This window comes from Salvia miltiorrhiza, chromosome 5 (genome assembly GCF_028751815.1).
Source record: "Salvia miltiorrhiza cultivar Shanhuang (shh) chromosome 5, IMPLAD_Smil_shh, whole genome shotgun sequence".
Lineage (NCBI taxonomy): Eukaryota > Viridiplantae > Streptophyta > Magnoliopsida > Lamiales > Lamiaceae > Salvia > Salvia miltiorrhiza.
The window spans coordinates 48,132,271-48,157,892 of record NC_080391.1 but is presented as its reverse complement, the minus strand read 5'-3'; the positions used below and the strand labels follow the sequence as shown (position 1 = coordinate 48,157,892).

Sequence of the window (25,622 nt, the reverse complement as noted above, 5' to 3'; positions counted from 1 at the left end):
AGGCTTGTTCCGTTGGAGGCAGCGCTGTTAGGGGCTTGGCAGCGCTGTTAGGGGCTTGACGGTGTTGTTCGTCAGGAATCTTTCTCTTTCTCTGTTATTTTCCTCCGATATTTCTGAAATGCATATTTTTATCCTCCGAACTGTAGGACAACTGAAGACGGTTGGAGACACTCAGAGTATAAGAGTTTAACTTTGAGGGACACTTCACATGATGACAAATAAGTCGGTTTTAACAACAATACATGATAGTTAATAATTTTCACTTCAAGGAATATACTAACAAATTACAGTTAGAGAAGATCTTCAGGATCCGATGTCAGGCCACATTATCGGCCCACACCATACGTATGAAGACTTAAAAATATATGAATGTCATTTAGTCCAAAGGCGATCAGACCTGAAAGGAATGCCTTTTGTTATGTAGAGGTGAAAAAACTATTTTACCAATTGTTTTGTAATACTATCTATAAATAATGTTTCCCTTCATTTGTAAAACTTACGCGCCCTTATACTTTGTACCCAAATTCTTGCAAATTGAGTTCCCAGCAATAGAAAAACGACATTCAAACATGTTCATTGTGTTCTTCACTACTTTCAACAAACCTTCACGCTTTTCATTGTTCTTTATTGTCTCAGGTCTGTTTTTTAGTGTGGTTTGTTAGTTTTGATGTGGAGACCGAAACCCAACTCAACAATACTTTTTTTCCATCAGGGCTTTATTTCCCATGTAGCCAAAATAAGGCTCGTCGATTAATCTTTATTTTTTTAGTTAAATACCTCCTCCGTCCTACTTGACTTAGCTTGCTTTTTTTTGAGTTGTTCCAGTCGGCTTGACCTGATTTCATTTTAGGTAATCAAATTTCACTAAAACAATATATGAGCCCACACACCTTTACAACCCTTTACTCTATAATCTTACTCTTCTAAGTAACCGTATTGAAAAAAACTACGCCAAGTAAGACCAGATGAAGGGAATATAACTTTAAACCCCAAGATCGCTTTATAAAAAATGTTTCAAACTCTAAGATTTTTTTAAAAACACCAAACTGTTAGGTTTGTATAAAAAAATATCTTACATTTATTTTTCGGCCCTAGGAATTGTGACGCAGCTCACTGTGTAATTTTTTAAATGATATGACACAAAATTACGTCGTTTTTACCATATAATTTAAGAAATAAAATCCACCCCTACATTCATCTCCAGCATTCAGCCCACCTTCATCACGCCGTTGGTCGCCGTAGCCTCACTGTTCGTCCTCAATCACTGCGTCGCCACCCAAACGCTGAAGAGCCACCTTCTCTTCAGTCGCATCGTCTTAACAGTCTTTCACTTTTTAAAAAGTATCGATGATGCGAAAAGAAACTCCAGGACGACCCTGTATAGTGGAGATGAATGTAGGGGTGGCGTTGGGCGGGTGGATATTTGTTTTCAAATAATATGGCACAAAACGCTCATGTCATTTAAAATAAAAATAAAAATTATACAGTACATCTAATGGATCAAGTCATAATTTTAGAAATTGAATAATGGATGAGGAATATTTTTGACACAAACTTAATAATTTAAAAATTTGAAAAGCATGACTTATAATTTGAGATATTTTTAATAACAGGTATAATTTGAGATTTAAAGTATTTCAAATGGGCTCACAGTCAGCTAAAATTACACTTAAGGACAAATAATTTAGTTTATTCTTCCTTAGGAAATAGGTACAAGCCCCCGAAGCGCGGCGTACATCTTATTCGCCGCCTTCATTCAAATCCTGGCTGAATAGTGTATTCGCCTCAAATTCAATTTCAAATTAGTCCAGAAATTTTTTCAAAATCAACCATCAAAGATGATAAATTGAAACGACACCACACACTGCCGTCAAACGCCGCTTCAGCAGCTCATCGCCACCGTCAGCCGGAATCTCCGGATTTTCTGGACACCTCCGCCACCGCTCACTCGTCCACTCAGTACCTTCCCCCCATACGTATCTGATTAAATTTCATTAGCATTTTATGTTGGATATCCACCTAGTTTATTTCTGGCAATTCTGGGGTTTATGCGTGAGGATTTTAGAGTTGTGAGTTCACTAATACTTTGTGCAGTAATAGCTTTTAGTTTACAGACATTTGCCATCAATTATGAATGCAAAATTTTAGGCAATCCTGTTTTAGCTACATATGTTTTTAGAGAAATGAATTTTGAAAATTCGCCCTAAATTTATTCTTCTGTGTAATTGGGGAGAGTTAATGTCGAGTGAATTGATTTTGGTTTCGCCTTGTTCTGGTGTAGATTGGATTGAATTTTGAACTGAGGATTGATTCCCACTACAGCATGTCATTACTAAGTAGATTCTTCTACAAAAGGCCCCCAGATGGTTTACTTGAACTTTCCGACAGAGTATATGGTATTATCATGCATTAAATACTGTTTTAAGTTATATTATTCTTCATGTTCAGATTTTGTTTTTATCCATATTTATGGAAGCAAATGCTACATTGTGCAGTTTTTGATTCCTGTTTCTCAACCGAAGTGCTGCCAGATGATATATACCGACTTTACTTGCATGAAATCATTAATGAGTTACATGAGGAATTCCCAGAATCCTCATTTCTCGCATTTAATTTTCGGGAAGGAGAGAAGAGGAGCCAGTTTGCAGAGATATTATGTGAGTATGATGTCACTGTTATGGATTATCCGAGGCAGTATGAGGGTTGCCCGTTGCTGCCGCTATCTTTAATTCATCATTTCCTTCGCGCTAGTGAGAGTTGGCTTTCTCTTGCAAATTTCCAAAATGTGGTGTTGATCCATTGTGAAAGAGGAGGTTGGCCACTTCTTGCATTTGTTTTAGCTAGCTTCTTGGTTTTTAGGAAGTTGCATAGCGGCGAAAGAAAGACTCTTGAAATGGTTTACCGCGAAGGTCCAAAAGGCTTGTTGCAGCTATTATCCCCATTGAATCCGTTTCCATCTCAGCTTAGGTATCTGCAATACATATCGAGGAGAAATATATCCCCTGAGTGGCCTCCGCCTGAGAGGCCTCTTTCATTAGACTGTATCATTCTTCGTTCAATTCCAAGGTTTGATAATCAGAAAGGGTGCAGACCTATTGTCCGTGTTTTCGGTAGAAATCTCCTTAGTAAAGATGGACTATCAACCCAAATGCTTTATTCCATGCATAAGAAGGGTAGACATGTTCGTCATTATCGCCAAGTAAGAATTTTGATCCTTGATTTTCTTGTAGTATTCAAACTAAGTTCTATAGTATTCTTATACATTTGTGGGCATGCGAATCTTCATGCAGAAAGATAGTGATGTCATCAAGATTGATATACAATGTTTAGTGCAAGGGGATGTGGTATTGGAATGTGTTCACTTTGATTTAGATCCAGAAAGGGAAGTTATGATGTTCCGTATAATGTTCAATACAGCTTTTATTAGGTCTAATATATTGATGCTCAACTCTGAGAACTTGGATATCCTTTGGGACTCAAAGTCCAGGTTTCCTAAAGGCTTTAGGGCTGAGGTAAATTTTCCTTTCGTTGGCGGAGAGATTCAATTAGTGATTAAGCTACATTATTTAACAAACTTTGTTTTTATAAATATTTGATGTGTAAGGGCAGGTGCTATTCGGAGATGTTGAGAGCCGGTCTCCCCCCAAAGCTCATACGTCGATGTTGAATGGAGAGGAGAAAGGTGGACTGCCCATTGAAGCTTTTTCCAGGGTGCAAGAGTTTTTTAATGGTGTGGATTGGGTTGATAGTAATGATGATGCTGCATTATGGTTACTTAAGCAGTTATCCGTGCTGAGTGATGCCAAAGATTTGTCGATGTTGAGGAGGCTGAGTGGTTATTCATCGCCTCTTGATTCTGAAGAAGAAAACAACGCTTCCAGCATTGCTGATAGTCTTGATTTACTGGACGCAGAGAAAGCCATTGCACCTGATTTCAATTTGATGGATGATCGTTCATCATTTGATTCTACATTGGAGGATGCCTCTGAACTCAGGGCCTATGAGAATCAAATTAAGCCAATAATATCGACCCCTATTGATCTTACCCAGCCTATGACTACTGGTGACAGGCAGTTAGATTCTCCTGCTATTTGTGAACCTTTGATGGAAATGGAAAGTTCAGATACAAAACTTTCAACTAATATTCACCCACCATTGCAAACCTCCTCTGCTTCTGATTCTAATACAGGATTTTCTCAACAACCTGTTACTGATATCAAAGAACTTCCTCCTTCTTCTCCCACTGATTCGTCTGAAGGGCCGCTACTGCCAGCTCCTTTTTCAATTGATAGTTCTAGTGACATCCCCTCTCCTCCACCACTTCCTTCTTCAACCGGTTCCAGTAATATACCACAAATACCATCTAGTGAACCACACATGGGTTTTGGACAAGCCCCTCAGGCCACTAGCATGCTACCACCACCACCTCGTCCATTACCCAGTAAGAGTGAAGTCATTCCACTTACCCCACCACCTCCACCTTCATTTGGATCAAATTATTCATCAGATATGTCAACTTCACAGTCGACATCACTTGTTAGCTGTGTCAATACACCACCACCACCTCCTAGTCATGGTCCAGCAATAGCTCCATCTCCATCTCGTGATTCAGTCACAATCCCTCCACCACCTCCTCCTCCTCCAGATAGTGGGTCAGTAGTACCTCCACTTCCACCTCCTACGCCAACAGCAGCTCCACCTCCACCTCCACCACCGCCTCCACCTCCCAGGACAACAGCATCCCCACCTCCACCACCGCCGCCGCCTCCACCTCCACCTCCCAGGCCAACAGCATCCCCACCTCCACCACCGCCTCCACCTCCCAGGCCAACAACATCCCCACCTCCACCACCGCCTACACCTCCCAGGCCAACAACATCCCCGCCTCCACCACCACCACCACCACCACCTCCACCTATTCCTCCTTCCGGTGGTGGGTTAGTAGCAATTTCTCCTCCACCACCACCTCCCCTGCCGCCACCTTCAAGTCTTGATTTAATAGCAGCTCCACCTCCACCTCCACCTCCGCCATTGCCAGGACGTGGTTCAGCACCTGCTCTATCTCCACCGCTTCCAGGGCGTAGTTCAGCTCCACCTCCACCTCCACCACCGCCACTTCCTGGGCGTGGTCCAACACATGCTCCACCTCCACCCCCACCTCCACCACTTCCAGGGAGTGGTTTAACACCTGCTCCTCCTCTACCCCCACAACTGCCTTCTCGTAGTTCAGGAGAAACTCCATCTGCACCACCACCACCTCCTCATGCAGGTCGTGGTTTAGCACCTATCCCACCTCCACCACCTCCTCCAGGCCATGGTTCGGCCTCAGCCCCAGCCCCACCTCCACCACCTCCTGGTCGTGGTTCAGCTCCTGTGCCACCTCCACCACCTCCTGCTCGTGGTTCAGCTCCTGCCCCACCTCCACCACCTCTTGGTCGTGGTTCAGCTCCTGCCCCACCTCCACCACCTCCTAGTCGTGGTTCTGCTCCTGCTCCACCTCCACCGCCTCCTGGACGTGGTTCAGCTCCTGCTCCACCTCCGCCGCCCACGATTCAAGGTTCAGCACCTCCTCCACCTCTAGGTCATGGTTCACGATCCGCTCCTCCACCTCCTGGAGGAAAGAGCTCCAGTGTGCCTCCACCTCCAGCTTTAGGAAGAGGCAGAGGTTTGCCCTCAGCGAAAGCAAGAGGTACTAGTGGTTCTTCAATCCCCCCTAAGAAAACTTCACTAAAGCCCTTGCATTGGGTGAAAGTCACTCGAGCGATGCAAGGGAGCTTGTGGGCTGATGCTCCGAAACAAGATAGTCAGTCCAGGTGGGTGTATCACAATCTTCCTAGTCTTACATCTTTATTCAAAATATTTGGCCTTATTTAAGTGTGTGTTCGTAAACTTATGCATGCACAATTTGTGATCTACTGAAAGTAGGTCAACTATGATGTGTTTTGTCTATGTTAATTATATCAATGCACCTTAGGCAACATCTAATGAAACATTTTTAATTTTTGTAGGGCACCTGAAATTGATATTTCTGAGCTTGAGAGCCTTTTCTCAATGGCTTCTGCTTCAGATGCTGCTAATAAGGGCGCAGGCCCACGTGGTTCCAAAATAAACAAGCCAGAAAAAGTGCAATTGGTATTACATCCATTCAACTTTGTAGCTGTAGTATATATATTGGTCTTTGCCTATTTCTTGTTGTAAACTCGAAGAAAGATCATTTGCTTCAGTTTTTTCTCCTATCTGAGTGAGCCTTGATTACATTATATTTGCAAAAGCAAACAGTAAAAAATGAGACAGAAATATTTCTTACACCAAATAATTCTTGTTTAATTTTCCAGCATCATTATTTCCAGCAACATTGTTACTCATTTATTTTAGTGTAAGAAACATTTCCTCTGATATGAGGTATTCTCCTGTTAATCCATATATAGACGTGCATACATTATGAGAAGCTATATAAAACCAAACTTTGAACATTGATAATATCAAAATTTATGATCAACAGGAGCAGGGTATATGAACCTAGCCAAAAATGAATAATAAAAACTGTAATTTGTGTTCTAAGTCTCGCGTTGAAAACTATGTGACTTCATAGTGATAATCTCATGTTGATAGATAGGTGACTAAAGTGATAAAGATCAGTTCAATCGAAAAAGATTAAATAAAAATTAAGAAAGACAAGTCCTGGGAAAAGTAACATTTTCTCCTTTGTCTTTGTATTCAAATTAACTTCTAGGATCAAAATTTGTTAATTGATAGTCTTTATACATATTACTAGTTGTGTTGCATCTCTTAGACATTAAATGATAAATTATCTTTCTGTTTGGTTCTTTATTAGTTCAATTGGTTGTTTTTTTTTTCCTATCCAGATTGATTTGCGTAGAGCCTATAATTGTGAAATCATGCTCACAAAAATTAAGATACCCCTGCCAGATATGAATGTAAGTTCTTTATATCATCTTTCTCATTGCAAATAATTCAATTGTCGACTATTTAGATGATTGCAATAGGCATTATATTCTCTTTTCATTGGTAAGGAGACATATGGAAATTGATAGTAATCATTACATAAACTGCAATTCCTTTTCAGCCAATCAGAGTACATGTGGCAATTAATTTTTACACTGCTTCATTTTTTCATTTTAATAGAATGCAATCCTGGCTTTGGATTCCTCTGCATTGGACATTGATCAAGTTGAAAATCTTATAAAATTCTGTCCTACTAAAGAAGAAATGGAGACACTAAAGGTATTTATCTTCCCCCTTACCTTTTTCTTTCGTGGGTGGGCAAGCAATGTCAATAAATTTTACAAGCTGTACCATGCTTGCTAATACTGTCTTTGAGAAGATCCCAATATGGTTTTATTACAGTTTTTCTGTATTCATGAAGGGTATAAAACTGAAATAATAATGAAGGATTCAGTGCCAGTTATCGAATTAATTTCCTATTAGACGTGGTTGTTCTTCAAAAAAACTGAAATAAAACCATGTTGGGATCTTTATATCTCTTGAGTTTTTCCATAAATTATTTGAGAGCATTTTGAGAAATAAGATGGACAAGTAGCGGTAAGAAGAGGGTGGGGGGGGGGCATCCATTTTAGGACAGAGTTTAATTTATTAAGCATCACATATTTATTGGATAGTTGTGGTGTGTGCACGTATATCTATGCATACTCTTACGTGTATATATCCACCACACAATATATTTGTAAAAGCATGTAGAAAACATATATTTGGGAGTGAATTTTGTGTGTATTCATTAACTACATTGACATGTGTATATACAAGATAAGCTAATCTATTCTATTAAGAAATTCATTAAATCAAGCCTATACAATTCCACTAAGGTACATCCAAATCTCTAACAATATTAAAATAGTACTCTTACTGTAGTAAATACAATGGTTGGAATATAATTTTCCTGGATATAATTTACTACTCTATATTGCTGGGAACTACATATGCTTTTTGACATTGGTATTCAGTAAGTGACTTCAATTCCAGCTTAGAATCGATTAATATCAAATAAGAATATGTATGTAGAATATAATATAATGTATTTAACATACTTCCTCTGGTACAAGTGTGTGTCTGCAAGATCCCATTAGTGTGAAATTTGTCTTAAGAGAGAGAGTCAAGACAACGGAGTCATGAGAAACAACCAAAATCTGCGTTAAACTAATCCAAGAATATTAAAGCGGTTCGAAACCAGCAAAAGTTATCGTATCATCATACCCATGTTTTAACTATCTATTCCCCTTATAGTCGCGTTGCATTATTAAATGACTAGCATTCTTCAACTCTTTCCTTCACATTAGCTTTGCATTTCTTTTTTTCTTCCTTATACTTTTTTCCTTCCTTATACTTTTTTCCTTCCAGAATTACAGTGGGGACAAGGAGATGCTAGGAAAGTGCGAACAGGTTCTGATTTTCTTGATTAGTTTATTGAATTGCTAGATAATGTTTTATCGTTTACTAATAATTGTGTTTCAAATATTTCAGTTCTTCCTGGAACTAATGAAAGTTCCACGAGTTGAATCCAAATTAAGAGTATTTGCTTTCACAATAACTTTTAATAGTCAGGTACTTATGTAGTTATGTTTATATATGCTTAACACAGTTATTAACTATAAGCTTCATTATTTATTGTTGACTATATAACTAACCTTATTCTTCAGGTGAAGGACCTAAAAAATAACTTGAACACAATCAATGATGCTGCTAGGGAGGTACTCTGATATTTTCTCGAATATTTTCACCTATGAAGATGTGGTATCAGCTATATCTTTCTTGTCCTTCAATATTGGTAGGTTAAGGAGTCTGTGAAGTTACGAAAAATTATGCAGACAATCCTTACACTGGGAAATGCACTAAACCAGGGTACAGCTAGAGGTATACCTTACTATAAAAAACTTCCTATATTGTTGATATATTCCTGTTCCATTATAAGATTTCGAATTGCAACTTATCTTCTAACAACTTGCACTGCAGGCTCTGCTGTTGGATTCAAGTTGGATAGTCTTCTCAAACTTTCTGATACTCGTGCAAGAAATAACAAAATGACCTTAATGCATTACCTATGTAAGGTAGAGTTCTATTTGTAACTTTAATGTCTCTTGCACCCTAGGAGGTGTTTGGCTGATCCGCTGATGTGTTTGAATGATTTCATAATCCATAACCAAGCACCTCTTTTTAATTCTCGTTAATTCTGATTCTGAGTGTGATTTGTGACATTATAGACACGACATGCCATTAAACTTTTGTTATTGGTGGGATGCTTGATTCTGAAGTTAATTTAAGCATTTTTCCGAAGCAGCTTAAATCCAGCCAGGGTCATATATAGGATCCTTATTGATAATGTTAAATTTAAGCATGTTTGGGAAATGCTTCAAAAGAGTAGTTTAAGCCCAGCATTCTGTTATAAACACGTATGGCGCCCTAGGTATTTTCTGTGTATATTGATAACGTCAGATATCAAAGCCTAAGAATTTTATTTTCCTCTGAATTTATTTTATGTGTTTTCTAGGTGTCTTTCTGATATTGACACTGAGAATTGTTGTGCCTAAACAGTGTATTGTTATGAACTCTTAAATTGATTGTTGCATTATTCATAATTTCACATGGAAAATGTATATATACACTTATTAATTACTTATCTCACTTTAAGCCCCACCCATAGGCCCAACATGTTGGCCTTGACATACAAAGCTTATGAAACTATTACGTCCTCTCTTATACTGGTTAAGCCATTTTGCCATATCGGCAAAAATATTATAGTTTTGCTCATCCCTTAACTTTCATAACCCCATAGTTTTGGTCATATTTAAAGTTATCAAATGGTGCCCACCCTAAACCTCCCCTCCTTTACCGTGATACACCTTATGCACCAATAGATCCTTTTCACAGACAGCAGTTCAGCAAAGCCGTCGGATAACTGATTTAGCGTGGTCTTGTAGTTGTTGATTGTAGGCAACCTAACTATGTGTTTATTAGTGGGTTTTTGTCTCAAAGAAGGTTGTTGATCTCATCACTCTCTTTTTGCTGCATCTGTTGGTAGTATTCAGTGACTGTGTTTTAGCTGCAATTCTCTCACACGATGTAACTTCATAGTTCCTTATTTGCGAATACTACGGTTTTCTTAATTCTGTATCTGTTTTTAGATTCTAGCTGAGAAGATGCCAGAGTTGCTAGACTTCAGTAAGGATATTGTACATTTGGAACCAGCGTCCAAGGTTTGTCGCATGTATTGCAGTGAATATGTAACTATTTTTGCTGCTTATTAATCCTACTGTGGCTTCACCAGATACAATTAAAATCTTTGGCTGAAGAAATGCAAGCTGTTAGCAAAGGCCTTGAAAAGGTCGAACAGGAACTACTTGCAGCAGAGAATGACGGTGCTGTATCCTCAGGCTTTCGGAAGGTCAGAATGCATAATGTTTTGATACATTCTCATCCTCAATTATTAAAATTGCTACTTGAACCTAACCTTATATCTTTTATGAATACATTGGAAGTTTCCTCATTGTGTTTTGCGGCATAGAGATAAATTTAATATGACTTAAGTGCTTTAGTTATTCTCTCAAATAATGAAATATACTGAAATTCCACTTTTGTTTTTGGGTCCCTTGGTATCCTTCATCCTTGGTGGCATTCGGCCTTGATATTGATTGTAAGAGAGATGAAGTAATTTGTTTGATTTCTTAGAGCTTTTTCATTCAAGAGCAACTGTCCTATATGTTATGCAACGTAGCGTTGACTCTGCCTGTGAAGAAATGAACTGCAGGCAGTGTGGGAGAGTGCTAGGGTCAGGGTTTTGTTAGATTTGGGTTAAAATTCCAATGTCAATCAACATTGGACGTGGAATTTGATTGGGGATAAGAAGCATTGGAGAATGGGGAGTTCGACCGTGGCTGCCATCCTGACAGCCTACAGCTGGAGATTGGCCAGGTTGGAGCAGCAATGGCAGGGATTAGAATAACAGAATCTTTGTTACAAGATTTTATGAAAACCCTTTTCCTAGAATAACACGTGAGAGAAATTGAAACCACCAGCTACTAAACATATTAGAATTCTGCTGAGGCAGCCTTGGTCAAGGGATGGGCTAAAGACAATAAGCGTTTTAAAATTAAAAACTGATCGCAGTTTTGTTAAATAGGAATTGTGTACTATAAAGTTGAATGTGAGCATTAACATGATATAGTTAATATTGGGTATTGACTAAATTAGAACCAGTTAAATGCTCTTTAAGTTAAAATTGGCTTAAATCCATTTTACTATAATTGAACAGAATTCCAGAGAATAGATTGGTTTCTGAAGGACCACTTAGTAACTGTGAGTGCGCAAGAGGAATCCAACAGCGATTTTTATGAGATCATAAGTATCTAAAAGCATTAGGGAGAGAAATTAAAAAATAAGTAAAACCTAATAGCAGTGGGGAGAAGAGGGGTCTGCAATATCTCTAAATTCAGGTGGGTTGTATGTATTTGCTAAAGAGATTAGGAGGTACCGTTATGATTAGACCCAAGCTCAATCAAAAGCCTTGAATTTATCTAAAATTTTGATGTATTGCAACATGGCCTTTGTTCTGTTTTGTTTGATTTGCAGTAGAGACTTGATCTATTCTGTCATCTGTAGGAACCTGCAAATCAGCAATCATGATCAAACAATTCACAGTGATGGTTCTGATCACCTGACTAACCTTGCATATTATTATTTAGATGTCTTATGTGTTTTAAACCCAATGTATAAAGTTGTGGAATTGTTGAACTGGCTTTAACAGGTCTTAACAAGTTTCCTCCACACTGCTGAGGCGGAAGTTAGGTCACTTATCAACCTTTACACTGAAGTGGTGAGCTTTAACTGTTAATTTTAATGCTTCTTAGACAAATTTCTTTTGATTTTCACCTTGTGATCCAAGATGAGATCACTTATTACGGCCTGCTCTGAAGTGGTGAGCATAAGTGTTATTTCTGATGGGGCTTTGACCAATTCCGTTGTTTGGTTTTATTTTGTTCTTACTGGTCAAAAGCTGTGGATAACTTTGATAGCAATGTGATTCACAGGGGAGAAATGCAGATTCGCTGTCACAGTATTTTGGTGAAGACCCCGCAAGATGTCCCTTTGAGCAAGGTTTGGGACAATTTACTTTTTCTGTATTCGTTGCTGTATGTGTTTCTTTGTTCGATAATTCTGGGTCTATTCGGTTATTTTGTTTGTTGTATCCCAATTGAAGGCATGAATACCTCATCACTCCCAATAGCCAAAAAAAGGGTGTGACAATGTACCTTTAGTAGTGTGCTTGGTCTAAATAAATGAACAGAATAGTGTTCCATCTTGTTCAACTATCTCCTTGGTCTCGTTTCTGCAGTGACTCAAACTTTAGCAGTGTTCACTAAGCTGTTCAATAAATCGCATGATGAGAATGAGCAGCTGGCAGATGCTGAAAAGAAGAAACTGGAGAAGGAAGCACTCAAGGAACAAGCAGCATCAAATTCCCCTGCATGGAAGGACTCTCCTGCACGGAAGGAAGGCATTGATGCCCTTCGTGCAAAAATTAATGCTCGTAATCAGAAACAAGCTTCTTGATCAATCCCTTGCGCGGAGCAGCAGGTATTCGTTTCAGGCTCATCTCTTCCGTGCAATATCTACAAGTTTAGCATGCATTTCTGCCGTTGAATTGAATCCCTCAATCAATCAACCGCGGATTTCGACTGCCTCTGCAGCAGCTAGTGCATACGAGCATTCTTTCCAAATGTACAAACTGTACATTGGTATTGCGTAGAGGAGGCAGAGATTTTGGGAGGCAATTTCGATTGTTTGAATTCGATTAGCCATATATATAGAAAGGATCTGTTATGTATATCTATTGTTCTTGTACATAACATATCCCTTTTCTAAAAAGAAATGTACGGATTGGACTACATGCTATGTTTATATAGTAAATCTCTACGATTTATAATATATCTTGCATACTTGCAAAATATTTATATTTATTTTTAATTCTCATGTATATGTAGAGTTTGCTACTCAAGCTTCACGCATGTTCATATCAAGAACTTTATTGCTAATATTTTAAATATAAATTTTGATTTAAGCTCTTGTCAATGCATTACTCGTCTACTTTAATTTCTTCACCTAAAATATTGATAATCCTCATTACGACTTTACCAATAGCATGTCAAAACTCTAAAGCCTGAACAACTCCCTTCTACATCTGATTCCTCTTCAAATGAATATCTGCAGATTCATTAATGAAGAAATGACCGTTATCAAATTAATTAAATTGTATTTGCCTTTTTAGTCCCTCATCTCTTGCCAATTTTCATTTCTACTTCAGCTTCATAGTTTACATCTTATTTTTGTGATTTCGTCAGTTTTGCTAACATTTTAGGCTAATTACACCTGAGATGTGCAAAAGATAGGATATGTTGATTTAATAAATTTTATATACAATATAGGTCAACTATCATTTGTGTTCCTTTTAAACTATTGCATTAAAAAAAACAATAAAATTTCGTTAAATTTAGCGCCTGTAAAATTTTAGGTAAATGTTACAACACCATCCATCAATGTATAGAAGCTTTCACGTCTTGTATAATTAGTTGCTTTTCAACATTCAAAGAATTTGTTTGTTTGTTTTCCAAAAAAGAATTTTTTTTGTTTGAAAATTACAAAATATCTCATGCCCAGGAAAATTACAAAATACTCTTAGAAGCTACTGCTTTGGAATTTGCATCTATCGTAAAATTTATTTCCCATATTTTTATAACATGTATTTATTCTTACTCGATAAATATCTCTCCGACAACTTTTGCAAATACAATTTGACATATATATCTAAAGTTTCAATTCCCAATTTTAGGAATTTACATTAAATTCTCTGACTTGCACACATATATGAACTATTACTAATACATTAACCCTGATATATAATACATAGTAGTACTTCTTTTTTCTCAATTTTTTTTTTTCTAACAATCATCAAATTCTCTTGGACCCAAATCACAAAATTCCCAAAAAAAAAAAAAAAAATTAGAGCATTGCATTTACAAGCAATAATTGAAATTGTGAACTAAACATTCCTTGAAATAAATAGGCGAGTTACGCCAAAAAAGGCATTCAGCGGAACTGAAAAGAAAAAATAAATAAAAGAGTGAAGAAAGGCCAAAAATGACACACAGTAAGTACACACACTCCAACCCAGTGAAAAAAACCAACTACCCACAAAACACCATAAATCCACACACAAGCACAGACAAAGAAAGAAACAAAAATTGGAGCAATGGCTGCCCAAGAACAACAAGAAGAAGATATCCATGAAACCCAACACCAACAAATCCTCCCTTTCGAAGACCACTTCGCCGAGCTCCTCTCCACATATCTGGGCCTCAGCTTCACAATCTTTCTGGGATTATTACCCAAGAACTCAATCCCATTAATCTCCACATACCAAACCCAGAACAAACTTCTCTCCTTTAAGCTCATGCAAGCGGAGGAGCAGCTGAAGCAGCTCCACTCGAGAAGAAAAGAGGATTCCAAGGCAAACGCCCGAGTTGTCGAGATTTTCGCTAGCCACCGGCACGCTTGGCAGCAGGAGGAGAAGAGACTGCTGCAGCAGATCGACGAGTGCAACGAGGAAATCGCCTTCTTGAAGAGCAAAGTTGAGGACTTTGAAGGAGTGGAGGCTGAGTTCAAGGCCAGTATTGAGGATTTGAAGAGAGAGGTTAGTGAGAGAGAGGAGATGCTGAGCTTCATGAGCAGGAGTAATTGTGAGAGCGGTGGGGAGTGCTATGGTGACATGGGCTTGAGCTATGCTGGCAAAGCTGGGGTCTCGGAGAGGGTGGAGGAGGACTGCTTTAATGGTGGTGGGGTGGATGAGATGGCCTCTGTTTATGCCCAGACTCACACTCACACTGGCTTTACCTCAGATTTCTTGAATTCCGCTGCCTCCAAATATTGGTCTGACAAAGCTACCCTCTGGCAGGTCAGAATCTTCTTTTCAATTTTCTTCAGTTTGTCATCATATATTTCAAGAATTGTTCTTGTTCTCTCAATTTAAATTTCTCATGTGAAAGTATGTTTTTTGAAGGAAGTTTTGTGTGTTTTATAGAAAAGGGCAGCAAGATTTATGTTCAGAAATTATGATTTTAGAAGTAGAAGTTTGATGATTTTTATTTACCTTCAAAATCTTGAGCTTCTAATCCTGCAGGCAGAGTAGATTATGAGCTAATGCCCGATCGAAAAAAAAAAGATTATGAGCTAATGAAAAATTCTATGGTAGTTCAGTTCATAAGTGTTTTAAAATCTGTAATTTATCGTAGCTGAAACAACATTATACGGCAAAAGATTGAGATTTATTCAAGTTGAACTTCATTTTATTAACTATCTAGGCTTGACCTTAAACCAAGATTCACCACGATATGCTAATTTTGTTTTACCTATACTGACTGCTAGACCCCATTTGTTTGATAATGATGTTTTCGTATTTTTATCTCAGTTTTTGGAATTCTCATTCTTGCATTTGTACATTTACATTTGAATAGTTTCATAGTTCATGAAATTCGAGATAAAGCTCAAATTTTGGACACGATGAGGCTTATATTTCAAGCGGGACAGCATTATTAGCTGTTGAATTCAAATTCAAAAAATTTGGTGTTATTATCTTAGACAGAGAGTTTAATCAATTATAATTTGTTCAGTTCTGTCTTGTTTGTCTTGTATCTCTGTCCTCAGCATAACTCTACTCCTTGATAACTTCTTCATATTAGGGAAACTGAGTCCATAAAAGAATTTCTCTCTTTATCCTTGGATTCTGATGAACTTCAAGCTTTCATTATCTTCCCTTGTGAAGCCTGGACCACATTTTTTAGGTCGAGAAGCAGACTGTAATCAATATTGCATATCTTGACCAACTGCAGTTCAAGTTTTTGGAGCCTAGTATGTTATCTTCAGAGTTCTTGTGAACAAAATATGTCAGCAAGTTTGATGGTTGCTAGACTATTGGTCCTTGCCTGAAAGGTTAATCGTAGATGAATCTATGATATTGTTTTGGATTTTATTAGAGGGCCCCCAGGCTTTTAGCCTTTTTCTTTTTTATAGAAAATTATGCGATTAGCATCTAAATGGCACCATGTGTTCATACCTCTCATGAAGAGTTGTCAGTTTTTGTCGATAGATGATCTTCTTTACCCTGTTTGTTTGTTTGACGTTTCTTCACTTCACGTTCATGTTTGCAGCTTTGTTTACTCGTTTTTGTGATTTAATGTGGACTTTTTTAGTTTGGGTTTCTTCTGATATTTGTCAGTTTAACTCATTTGAATTTAATGGGGCTGGCCCTTTGGAAAAGAGTGGTCTCTAAACAGTTTGTGTTTTTGGCTCTTTACTAGAACAGTTAGCAAGTAACATCATGCTGACTTCTTCGTGGATGAACAATTTAAGCCTCGTAGTTATTCATTCATCCAAATGAAATTTAACATAGTGATTTTATAGCTGGAAGCATATGGCATGTTTAACATATTCTCGTGTGTTAATTCATGGATGCACTCTGAATGTTTGCTGATGAAATGGGATACGAAACCCTGTGTTTGTTTTACTTGTTCTTACGGGATGCCTGATTCTTGTTGGCATCTGTGCAGGATATGCAGCAGTACGAACCAGTCGAGTCAGTTTACCATGTGAAGCATTTCGTTTCTAGGTAAAAAGCAAGACCATCATTCTAAAACTTCTCAAAGAATCTGGAACCAAAAATTGTGCATCTAATGCCACTGCCATAACTATTTCTTGTGCAGAAGGGAGTCCCCTTGGAAGGTAGACGGTGATTCTAGTGGTGTTTCGCCTAAATTAAAGCTGCTCGAGCAAGAACTGCTGAATTTAGAAAGAGTTTGTAGGGCAGATCTGTCGAAGGTGCCATCACAGATGCGAAAGCAGGCCAAGAGGTACCAATCATTAGCAGGGAAGATCGATGATCTTTGCAGGAGAATGGTAATCATTCTACTTTTCTAGAAACGTTCTCGAATTTGGTTGAGTTATATAACCAATTCATTATAGTTTCTGATATGAGATCCCTTTTGTCCTAAAGCAAACTAGTGATCCATGTGAAACCACTGTGAGCTCTGAGTTTCGCATCCAAAGGCAAACTGAGTTCTTGCTAGAAGCGTTTCGTCTGCAGCAACGAGCCTCTGAAACCAGCCAGAAACTCACAGCATTACAAACTGAGAGAGGAAAGAGCTACCATGGAGGAGGAGGGGAGGTCGAAGGCCCTGCTAACCTAGCCACAAGGCGATCACTCGACTCCATCAGAAACAACTTCAAAGAGATCCAAAGGAATCTTGAGATATGGCTAGCAAGAATCATAGGAGACCTTGAAGGACTGCTGTCTAGAGACGGCGCCTCTCGTGCAAGAGAATACTACGTCTCTAGGTACCCTTTTGTTCATCAGTAAGTAAATAACAATGCTACTATTTTGATTTGAGTTTGTAGCAGTGGTGAATGGTGATGAAGAAAATGTACAGTTTCCCTGTGTTACTCTTTCCTTGTTCTTGCTTACGACGTCGTTCCTGATTAGCGTGGCGCCCCGACTCCACCCAGGGATGGGTTTTTGTATTTTGAACTGTAAATTTATTCAATTTCACCAGTTCTAATGGGGGTTGAAGATTAAAACTTTACAAAATCAGATGATAGGCTGCCAGCTTTTGGAAATTAACATTACAATATTACAAAAATGGGATTTCTATTTTTTACAAGAAAAATAGAATCCTGTCAGGATAGATCTGGCATCTGATCTGATCTGATGAGGAACAGTGCCAAAATTTAGGCATCATGGCGTGTGTGTGTGTTTGCTTTGGAATCTTTCAAGTTTCAACTGCTTTTTTTCATGTTGTGAAAGTGAAGTTGAGGTTTTGTGGTCCTAGTGCCCATGTTGTGATAGCGAAGTGAAGGTAAGTGGTCCTAACTATACTGGATAACCTAGCTCATAGATATATAGATATAGATAGGGCTGTAAATCTAATCAAATTTGGACCATATTAGTATTTGTTATTTATTCATTTGAAATGTGAGAAGTAATTGGTTCTTGTTTTTGGCTTCATGGAAAGTTTGTTTAGTAACAAGATAGGGTTAAACCTAAAATTTGAGAACTTCATACAAGGTCTACCCACAACACAACAAACCTCTTGAATTTGAAATCTTTGTATCATATGTAGTTTTTAAATAAATACACAACCCTTTTTTAACAATATGCGCACAGCTCAAAGATAACACTATTTTTCTTAATTACATGAGGCATATATATAATGTAGAACCTCTGCACCGTATAATGGTGGGTTCATGCAACGCCACATGCAGATAAAAATGTCAATCAGGCCAACCCACCGAGTTGGAAAATTTTCGAGTTAAAATTTTTGAATCCTAATCCTAAACGTTCGACTTTTGGGCTAGACTATCGGACTAGTCGGATTCGAAAATTTATTTTTAAAAAATTAACTAATATATTTCTTTTGACAATATTACATTTATAAATAAGTAACATTTGAACATCAACTTATGTAATATGCAGCTTTTAGGGATATAAAGATGCAACATTTTTATTAAATAGTTATCATTTTTTAGTTTTTATTTTTAAATATTTTATGTTAAATATTGAATTAAGAATACAAAGAAGTGAAATGATGAGTAAATTTTTAATATTAAATTTTTAATATTGAATCAAAATATATATCACAAATTATACTAATTTTAATAAGCAAAGTAATGAACTAGAAAATTTTCAAATAATAAAACAGACACATTATTTTCGAGTTAGTCCTATAGTATTTTGGGTTATTTTTTAGCTTGATTGACATCCTTATATGCAAACGATATTGAATCTAAAACTTCTCGCAAAGAAGAATCTTTGAGTGTGTCAGCTTTGAAATTTTAATCAAGCTTCATTGATAAGATATGACTATTATGTAGGAAATATTTTCTGAAGTAAATAATTAGAAGAAATTAAAGGTGAGATGCACATAGCTCTTGAAGTATTAAATTGAATAAACCCAACAAAAATAAGATATGACTATTATGTAGGAAATATTTTCTGAAGTAAATAATTAGAAGAAATTAAAGGTGAGATGCACATAGCTCTTGAAGTATTAAATTGAATAAACCCAACAAAAACTTATTGTATGCCCGTCATATCTGAAGTCTAAACTTATAATAAGTGCCCAAAAAATGAAATGAAATGAAATAAACTCGTTAAACCATTTGAATTGACAAATGTATTTTAATTTGGTATAAACAACTCAAGACGTTAAAAGAAAAAACAATTATTTCTCAAAACGGAAGATGCCAAACAATTTCGTCTCTTCTCCCCAAAAAGAAAATCAGGGCTGATGATGCTATTTTGGGAGAGGACACAAATAAACTTTTAAATTGTGGGCAGATTTGCAAATATCGAGATTTGGGGAAGTGGGCACATTTTATGACTTGCCACTCAGATCGTAACTTGATGGGCAGTGCTTTTGGTGTACGACAGCCCAATTAATAGCAGTCTTATAAATTAGTTACAATTTTGATGTAGTATTTATATTAGCAAAATTACATTTAGAGGGCGTATATTTAAGTTGATATGATAAATTTTAAAAACATAATAATAAGTATTTGATGGATAAATTAATTATATAAATTTAAAATTTATCGATTTATCAAAGTAAATGATAGATTGTCATTTGAATTAAGATTTAGCATGTTATCAATTTTTTTTTCATAACAATTTACTTGGACTATTTATTAGAGATTCTGAGAACACCTATCATTGACATTTGGTCTAAGTTAATTTTTTTCTTTTTAATATTATTTTTGTTCTAATAACTTATAAATTAAGAGGAAAAGACACATTTAGCCAAACTCACATAGTTAAGGATTTATATAGCCACAAGGTTTAAAGTAAGACTTTAGTAACCAAAAGCCAATCAAATGACCAAACAGCCCTTCGTCTACAATTATGCTTAATTAATACACGCAAACAGTAATATCAGGCCCAACATGCTTCTGTAACACTTCAAAATAATTCTAAACATAAATCAACATTATACCTTCCGTCGAATGGTCACCTTCAGGAGCTTTTGTCGCGTTTTACGAACTTCCTGCCTCCTCGGCCTTCGTCCAACCACGCACTCGCAAGAGATGGTTGCAACCTTCTTTCTTCACTGTGTTTCGGCTTTCGCCGAATGGTCACCTTCAGGAATCAGTTTCCCTCCTTCACTGTGTTCCGACGTCGAATACTTTTGTTGATAAATGAAAAGAAAATATTTTTACTAAACCGAAAGTTGGGCGAAAACAAAGCGTTTAACGAGGATTTATAAAATACTTAATTTATTTCATAATAATCTCCCTAAGGGAGGAAACTAACTTGTTTAGCAACTCATTGGTAGCTAATACTTGTATACATAAAATAAAAAGAAACTAAAACTAAAATTGAAAAACTTTGAAAACTAAAATTTTAAAAATACAAAGATAATTTTCTAGAGAGAGAGTGTGTTGTGTGAGATGGTTGTGAATTTTTCGATGATCTCTTCTCTCCAGAGCTTGGGTTTATATAGAGGTTTGATGCCCTCTATAATTGCTCGGTAGTTGGCCTTGGATTCTTCCTTCGTGGCCAGCTAGCTTGGATGGTGACAGCCACCTACTTTTGTCGGCCATTATTGCCGACACTAGTTAGTGCCTTTACATAGAGTTGAACCTTCCTTTATCTTTTTGTGATAATGGTTGGTGAGGTCCAGCTACTTTTTCTTCCACTCAGCCTTGTCTTTTACTTTCGGTGAGTGGTACTTTTATGGTCCCATACTCCATTGTTCAGCTGATAATGCTGTGAGGGGCCAGCCTGCAACTTTTCCACCATCCTTTGTCTTCTTTTGATGAGTGGAGCTTCTGTAGAATTACCCACTTTGGTCAGTGGGTAGTTGGCCTGCATTATTATCCACCCACTTTCTTCGTTTCTCTTTTAGTGAGTGGTCCTCCTGTCCTTAGTCACATGACTCCCTTTTCTTTGTCGGGCCCCTTACTTTTTTGGTGCCCGCGGTGCTCGTCCATGTGGAGTCTTGTGCTCTTCATATTCGTCAGACCGGAACTTCTTCTTGTTAGGCTTTGGAAAGAAGCCTTTGCCAAACTCCGGTTCTTTCTGCGTGGGACACTCCGCGCAGATATGGTCTACCCAATGGCCTAGATGAGCCATGTTGCAGAACTTGTGACAGGTTTCTTTGCTTCCCGCTATCTTATTTCGCCAGAGTGTCTGCCTTTTTTCTTCGAAGGCCTTCTCCGCGAAGCTTGTAGTTTTTCCTGTCATTGAATTTAACAAGAAAGATCCAAGTCCTGCGTTATGAGAGAACTTGAATTGGTACTTTACTTTGTCCATCTCTGTGAGACAGACCCATAGTCCCCATGCACGTCTTGTGGAGATTTGATCCTCCGTAAATGTCGTGACAATGGAAACTTCATGATCAGGTGCCTTAACTCGGTTTAAGGCCTCCGTATCAGGTCTCCGAAGCTTAATGAAATGGAAAGCTTCATGATTCCCTTTGCCTGCTGGTTCTGGAGCTGCACTGAGAAAGTATAACTCCAGGACGTCTCCCCTGTTTAGAGACGGATTGTTTGACCAAGCATCATAGACCGTTTTTTGGATCCACCTTGGTAGACCCTTGATCTCGCTGAATGCTGGCGATATAGTATAAACTGAGGCTAGTGCCCCAAATTCATACCACTCCTTGACCTCCTGAGGATTGGCCCCGGTGGTCATCCATACACGAGGATATTTTCCTCTGACATCAACCCGACAATAGCTCGGATTAAGTCCCTTTCTAGTGTTGAGTTTCTCCCACCTGGACTGATACATCTGCCAAACAGGAAAAATTTCAATAATGTTAGTATCAATCTTAGATTTGCCCGTCAATGGCCTAAGACTGATCTCTCCCTCTTTTTCCCCAGAGGTGGAGGGTTGACATGTTGGTTCGGGCTGTGAAGCCTTAGCAACAACTTTTCCTTGAGGATCCGGTTTTGACACCTTAGCCTTAGGACTCGTGCTAGGGGTATTTGAATCCCCTGCTACAGGTAATCCGGCTTGTACGGTAATGCCTGCTTCGATCATGGGAGCCATGATCCCGCGCAGGAGCGGCTTGTGGGTTGCCTCATTAAGTCTTAACATCTTTTTGAGACATTCTCGTATACGGTTGGACACTTTGGATTCATCATCCGTTTGTATCCTTCCCGCTTGTTTGGTATGGAGTGAGCACTCTTGCCATTCTTGTTGTAGCATCTCCAGGTCGTCCAGGAGCTGCCTCTGGTTATCCATGATGGTGTCAACCTCAGTTGGCTCCATCCCTTGTTAAGAAATCTGCAAGAACATTTTCATCAGATTTCAAAATGACAATATCATAATCATAATATTGGCATTCAGCTTGCCATCTAAGTAATCTAGCCTTTTCAGGTTTAGATTCTATTTTCTTGGTTAAGAAAGCTTTAACATTAGTGTTATCAACTTTCAAAATGAATTTCTTCGCAAGTAAGAATAGCGGCCATTTTTTGAACGCCTTTCTGACTGCATAGAATTCCTTCTCGTTGATGTGCCACAGCACAGCCTCGTTGTCGGAAAAGAGACCACTGCAATATCTACATGGTTCCTCTCCATAAGGTGTAATCTTTGTGAGCACTGCTGCCCACCAAAAATCACTTGTGTCGGTGTAGAGAACTAGATCGTCCTCATCCTGTGGTATTGAAAGCTTTGGGAGATTTTTGCAAATCTCTTTTAGCTTTTTCATACCCTCACGATGCTCCTCTTTCCAAATGAATGGGACATCTTTCTTCAGCAATGGACTGAAGATTTTCCTGTGCTCTGCAAGATTCTTAATAAACATTCCTGCAAAGTTAACAACTCCGAGAAAGCTTTGGAGCTGCTTCTTTTCCTTGAGATCTTTCGGGAAATTCTGGACCTTTTCCACAATATGATTTTGTAGAATTATTCTAGATTCATCGATCTCAATCCCCAGAAACTCCATCTTCTGGGTGGCTATGACTGCCTTCTTTTCAGACAGCACTAGTCCTTCTTGTTGACAGACATCCGCAAAGATCTCCAGATGCCTGACATGTTCATGAATGTTCTTTGATGCAATGAGAATGTCATCAATATAAACAAACATAAACGAAGAATAATCTTTGAAGAGATTATCCATCTTTCTTTGGAATATCTGAGGCGCGTTGGCTAACCCCATCGGCATGACATTCCAGACATAATGTCCTTGTGGAGTTGCGAAGGCTGTGAACTTCTTACTCCTTTCCTCCATGCGAATCTGGTAAAATCCTGATTTGCAATCGAACTTTGAGAATACCCTTGCACTTCTGATGCAGTTGATGAGGTGTTCTCTGCTTGGGATGAAATATCCGTCGAACTCAAGAATGTCATTAATCCCTTTATAATTAATGACCAATCTTGGTTTTCCTCGCTTGATCTCTCCATGATTTCTCACCAGAAATCCATGACTGCTGTAAGGCGACTTCCCTAGTTCGATCAGCTTCAAATCAAGGTGTTCCTTGATTATACTCCTCATATCATGTTGATCTTGAGTGTTCATCAGGATAGGTCTGAACCTTACGAACTCATGCTCCTTTCCAGTTTTAACTTTCAAGGTAGCTTTGAGCTGGTTCTTGTCCCACCATGCCAAATGATTCTCATGGTAACACTTCTGAATCCTCCTTTTGACGTCGGCTATGGACACCTATTCTTCTTCCTTGATATCTTTGTGTGATATCAGGGAGACTTTGAGGATTTGAGTTTCTTCCTCGGAGAGATCTGGGAATCCCTCGGTTCTACATTTGAGCAAAACATCTCTGAATCTCCGTTGATCCTTCATTTGTGGTCGTCGGAGTCTGCCATCATCACCATGCTTGCTGCGGAATTTGATTGGCATCGAGCGATTAAAAGCTCCTTCGAGCCTTTGTACAATGATTTTGTGGTCACAATTGGTTGTGAACACCAGCCTCCTGGCCTCATTGTCCTGCGTGTATCGCTTGAAGGTTTGCAGAAAATTATTTCCGAATAATATATCTGCTCCGGTATCATGAAAATATATCGGTGGAGTCTTGACCTTATACCAAGGTGTCTGTCATGCACCGCCGATCAATATTTTCGTCTATTTTACTCCCTTTGATAGGAGTAAAATCTTTTTGGAGAAATCCCTTCCCGCAATTCGAGGCAGTTCTTCTTCAACTTCTGTTGGAAAGACTCCTCGTTTTGCTGTACAGATTCCTGCTCCTGAATCCACATAAGCAGCAAAATATTCTGCTTTGAACTTCTCGTATAACATTCCTACAGAGATGCATATCGAGAATGGACTTGTCATTGGATCATCAATCTTTTGCGTCCGATTGTGATCTCCATTCCACCTGCTTTCCATGACCATGGCTGATATTTGTCAAGGAAATCACGTCCTAGAATCAGGACGTCAGCTTCTTGTCTGGCTTGGCCTTCGACTTGAATTTCAAAGCCTCCGACCTCCAGCATTCTGATATATCGGTTGCTTTCTGGATTTGCCAGGTAATACAATGTGTCGCAAGGAAACTGATTTTTCCTTTCGGTTGTATCAAATCTTGTGGTAACCTTTCTCTATCTTTCGGGACATTTGAGCTTGACTCTCATGTCTGGGACTGGTGTCTCCTGAATCGCCTTTCTCTCGTAGGAATGAGAAAAACTCCTTGTTATAGGCCCTGAAGTTAGCTTATTTCCTTGGAATGATAGCCTTGGTGCTCCTAATCTGAGACTTTGATTATGGTTTAGCACCTGTTTGTCTCCTACTTCGATATCAATTTCCCTAATCTGGGGAATTTCCACTCGGTTTGGATTGACGGCCTTGGCTACTTCTTTGAATATTTCTGGTACCTTAATGAATTCCTTTCCCAGAAATAATTCTGTGTGATGGGAATTTGATAGGGCATACGATACTTGATATGTCAGCGAGTATGGCCTATTTCCTCCCGTCATGAGATCCTTCATCTTGTAGTCCTGATAGAGTGTCAGGGCTCGGCTGAAGGATGAATCTTGTAGATTATAAGCGATTTGTGGATAAAGCTCGGTTATAATCTTCTTGGCATAGAGATTGCCTGAGAAAGCTCCAAGAACTGAATCCTTGGCATCTCTAATCCTCTTGTTGCAGAGTGCAACATCAATCGATTGATCTGTCCCTGGTGAGAGGGCAGATTTGATTACCAACTGAATTGCTCCGATATGAATCCATTTCATCGTACTAGCGACTTCTGGCTTCATTCTTTTGAGATCCCGCCGGATATCTTCGGCTGGAACAAGTTGGATCTCCGCCTGGTTGCTTGTTATCTCGATTGGAAGCGCCAATTCTCGACTGGTAACGCCGAAATAAACATGATGCCTCCTTTTGAATGGACTCAAGCTAGATAAAACTTGATTCATTCTTCCACTAGAAAACCCTTGGTAAGTTTGTACCTCCTCGGTTTCCTTCTTGAGTTTTTTCACGAGCTTTTTCACCACCTCTTCTTGTGGGATCAGAAAATGGCTGGTAAATCCTTTCTGATCCTCCGTCTGAGTGTGGAAAACCTCGTTCTCCTCTTTAGTCTGACTCGTTCCCGGTTGA

At 38.4% G+C, this 25,622-nt stretch overlaps 2 protein-coding genes across 7 annotated transcripts; both read left to right on the top strand.

Moving 5' to 3' along the window:
- The first annotated feature begins 1,730 nt into the window (after positions 1 to 1,730).
- Positions 1,731 to 12,957, top strand: LOC130987100 (formin-like protein 14). Of its 6 annotated transcripts, XM_057910717.1 has the most exons (19): positions 1,733 to 2,069; positions 2,282 to 2,396; positions 2,496 to 3,199; positions 3,291 to 3,512; positions 3,610 to 5,813; positions 6,009 to 6,132; positions 6,867 to 6,938; positions 7,147 to 7,245; positions 8,377 to 8,418; positions 8,500 to 8,580; positions 8,676 to 8,726; positions 8,808 to 8,889; positions 8,989 to 9,083; positions 10,158 to 10,229; positions 10,301 to 10,417; positions 11,777 to 11,845; positions 12,060 to 12,126; positions 12,365 to 12,606; positions 12,720 to 12,957. In XM_057910717.1, the coding sequence occupies exons 1-18, from the start codon at positions 2,049 to 2,051 to the stop codon at positions 12,580 to 12,582; spliced, it is 4,455 nt and encodes a 1,484-aa protein (XP_057766700.1). In that variant the 5' UTR covers positions 1,733 to 2,048; the 3' UTR covers positions 12,583 to 12,606; positions 12,720 to 12,957. The 6 variants fall into 6 exon arrangements, with proteins under 6 accessions (XP_057766696.1, XP_057766697.1, XP_057766695.1 ...); XM_057910713.1 differs by having other exon boundaries at positions 1,731 to 2,069; positions 8,808 to 9,083; XM_057910715.1 differs by having other exon boundaries at positions 12,365 to 12,957.
- A 1,165-nt stretch (positions 12,958 to 14,122) lies between these two features.
- On the top strand, positions 14,123 to 17,668 carry LOC130987098 (uncharacterized). The gene is made up of 4 exons (XM_057910711.1): positions 14,123 to 14,980; positions 16,632 to 16,690; positions 16,785 to 16,977; positions 17,075 to 17,668. Exons 1-4 carry the CDS (start codon positions 14,279 to 14,281, stop codon positions 17,435 to 17,437), a joined length of 1,317 nt encoding a protein of 438 aa, XP_057766694.1. The 5' UTR covers positions 14,123 to 14,278; the 3' UTR covers positions 17,438 to 17,668.
- The last annotated feature ends 7,954 nt before the right edge of the window (positions 17,669 to 25,622 follow it).

Coding starts and splice junctions, on each gene's coding strand:
- LOC130987100 (XM_057910713.1), top strand. CDS start 2,049: ATGCGTGAGGATTTTAGAGTT. Junction 2,070..2,281: donor TGCGTGAGGATTTTAGAGTT/GTGAGTTCACTA, acceptor GTTCTGGTGTAG/ATTGGATTGAATTTTGAACT. Junction 6,939..7,146: donor TACCCCTGCCAGATATGAAT/GTAAGTTCTTTA, acceptor TCATTTTAATAG/AATGCAATCCTGGCTTTGGA.
- LOC130987098 (XM_057910711.1), top strand. CDS start 14,279: ATGGCTGCCCAAGAACAACAAGAAGAAGATATCCATGAAACCCAACAC. Junction 16,691..16,784: donor GTGAAGCATTTCGTTTCTAG/GTAAAAAGCAAG, acceptor TTTCTTGTGCAG/AAGGGAGTCCCCTTGGAAGG. Junction 16,978..17,074: donor ATGATCTTTGCAGGAGAATG/GTAATCATTCTA, acceptor TTTGTCCTAAAG/CAAACTAGTGATCCATGTGA.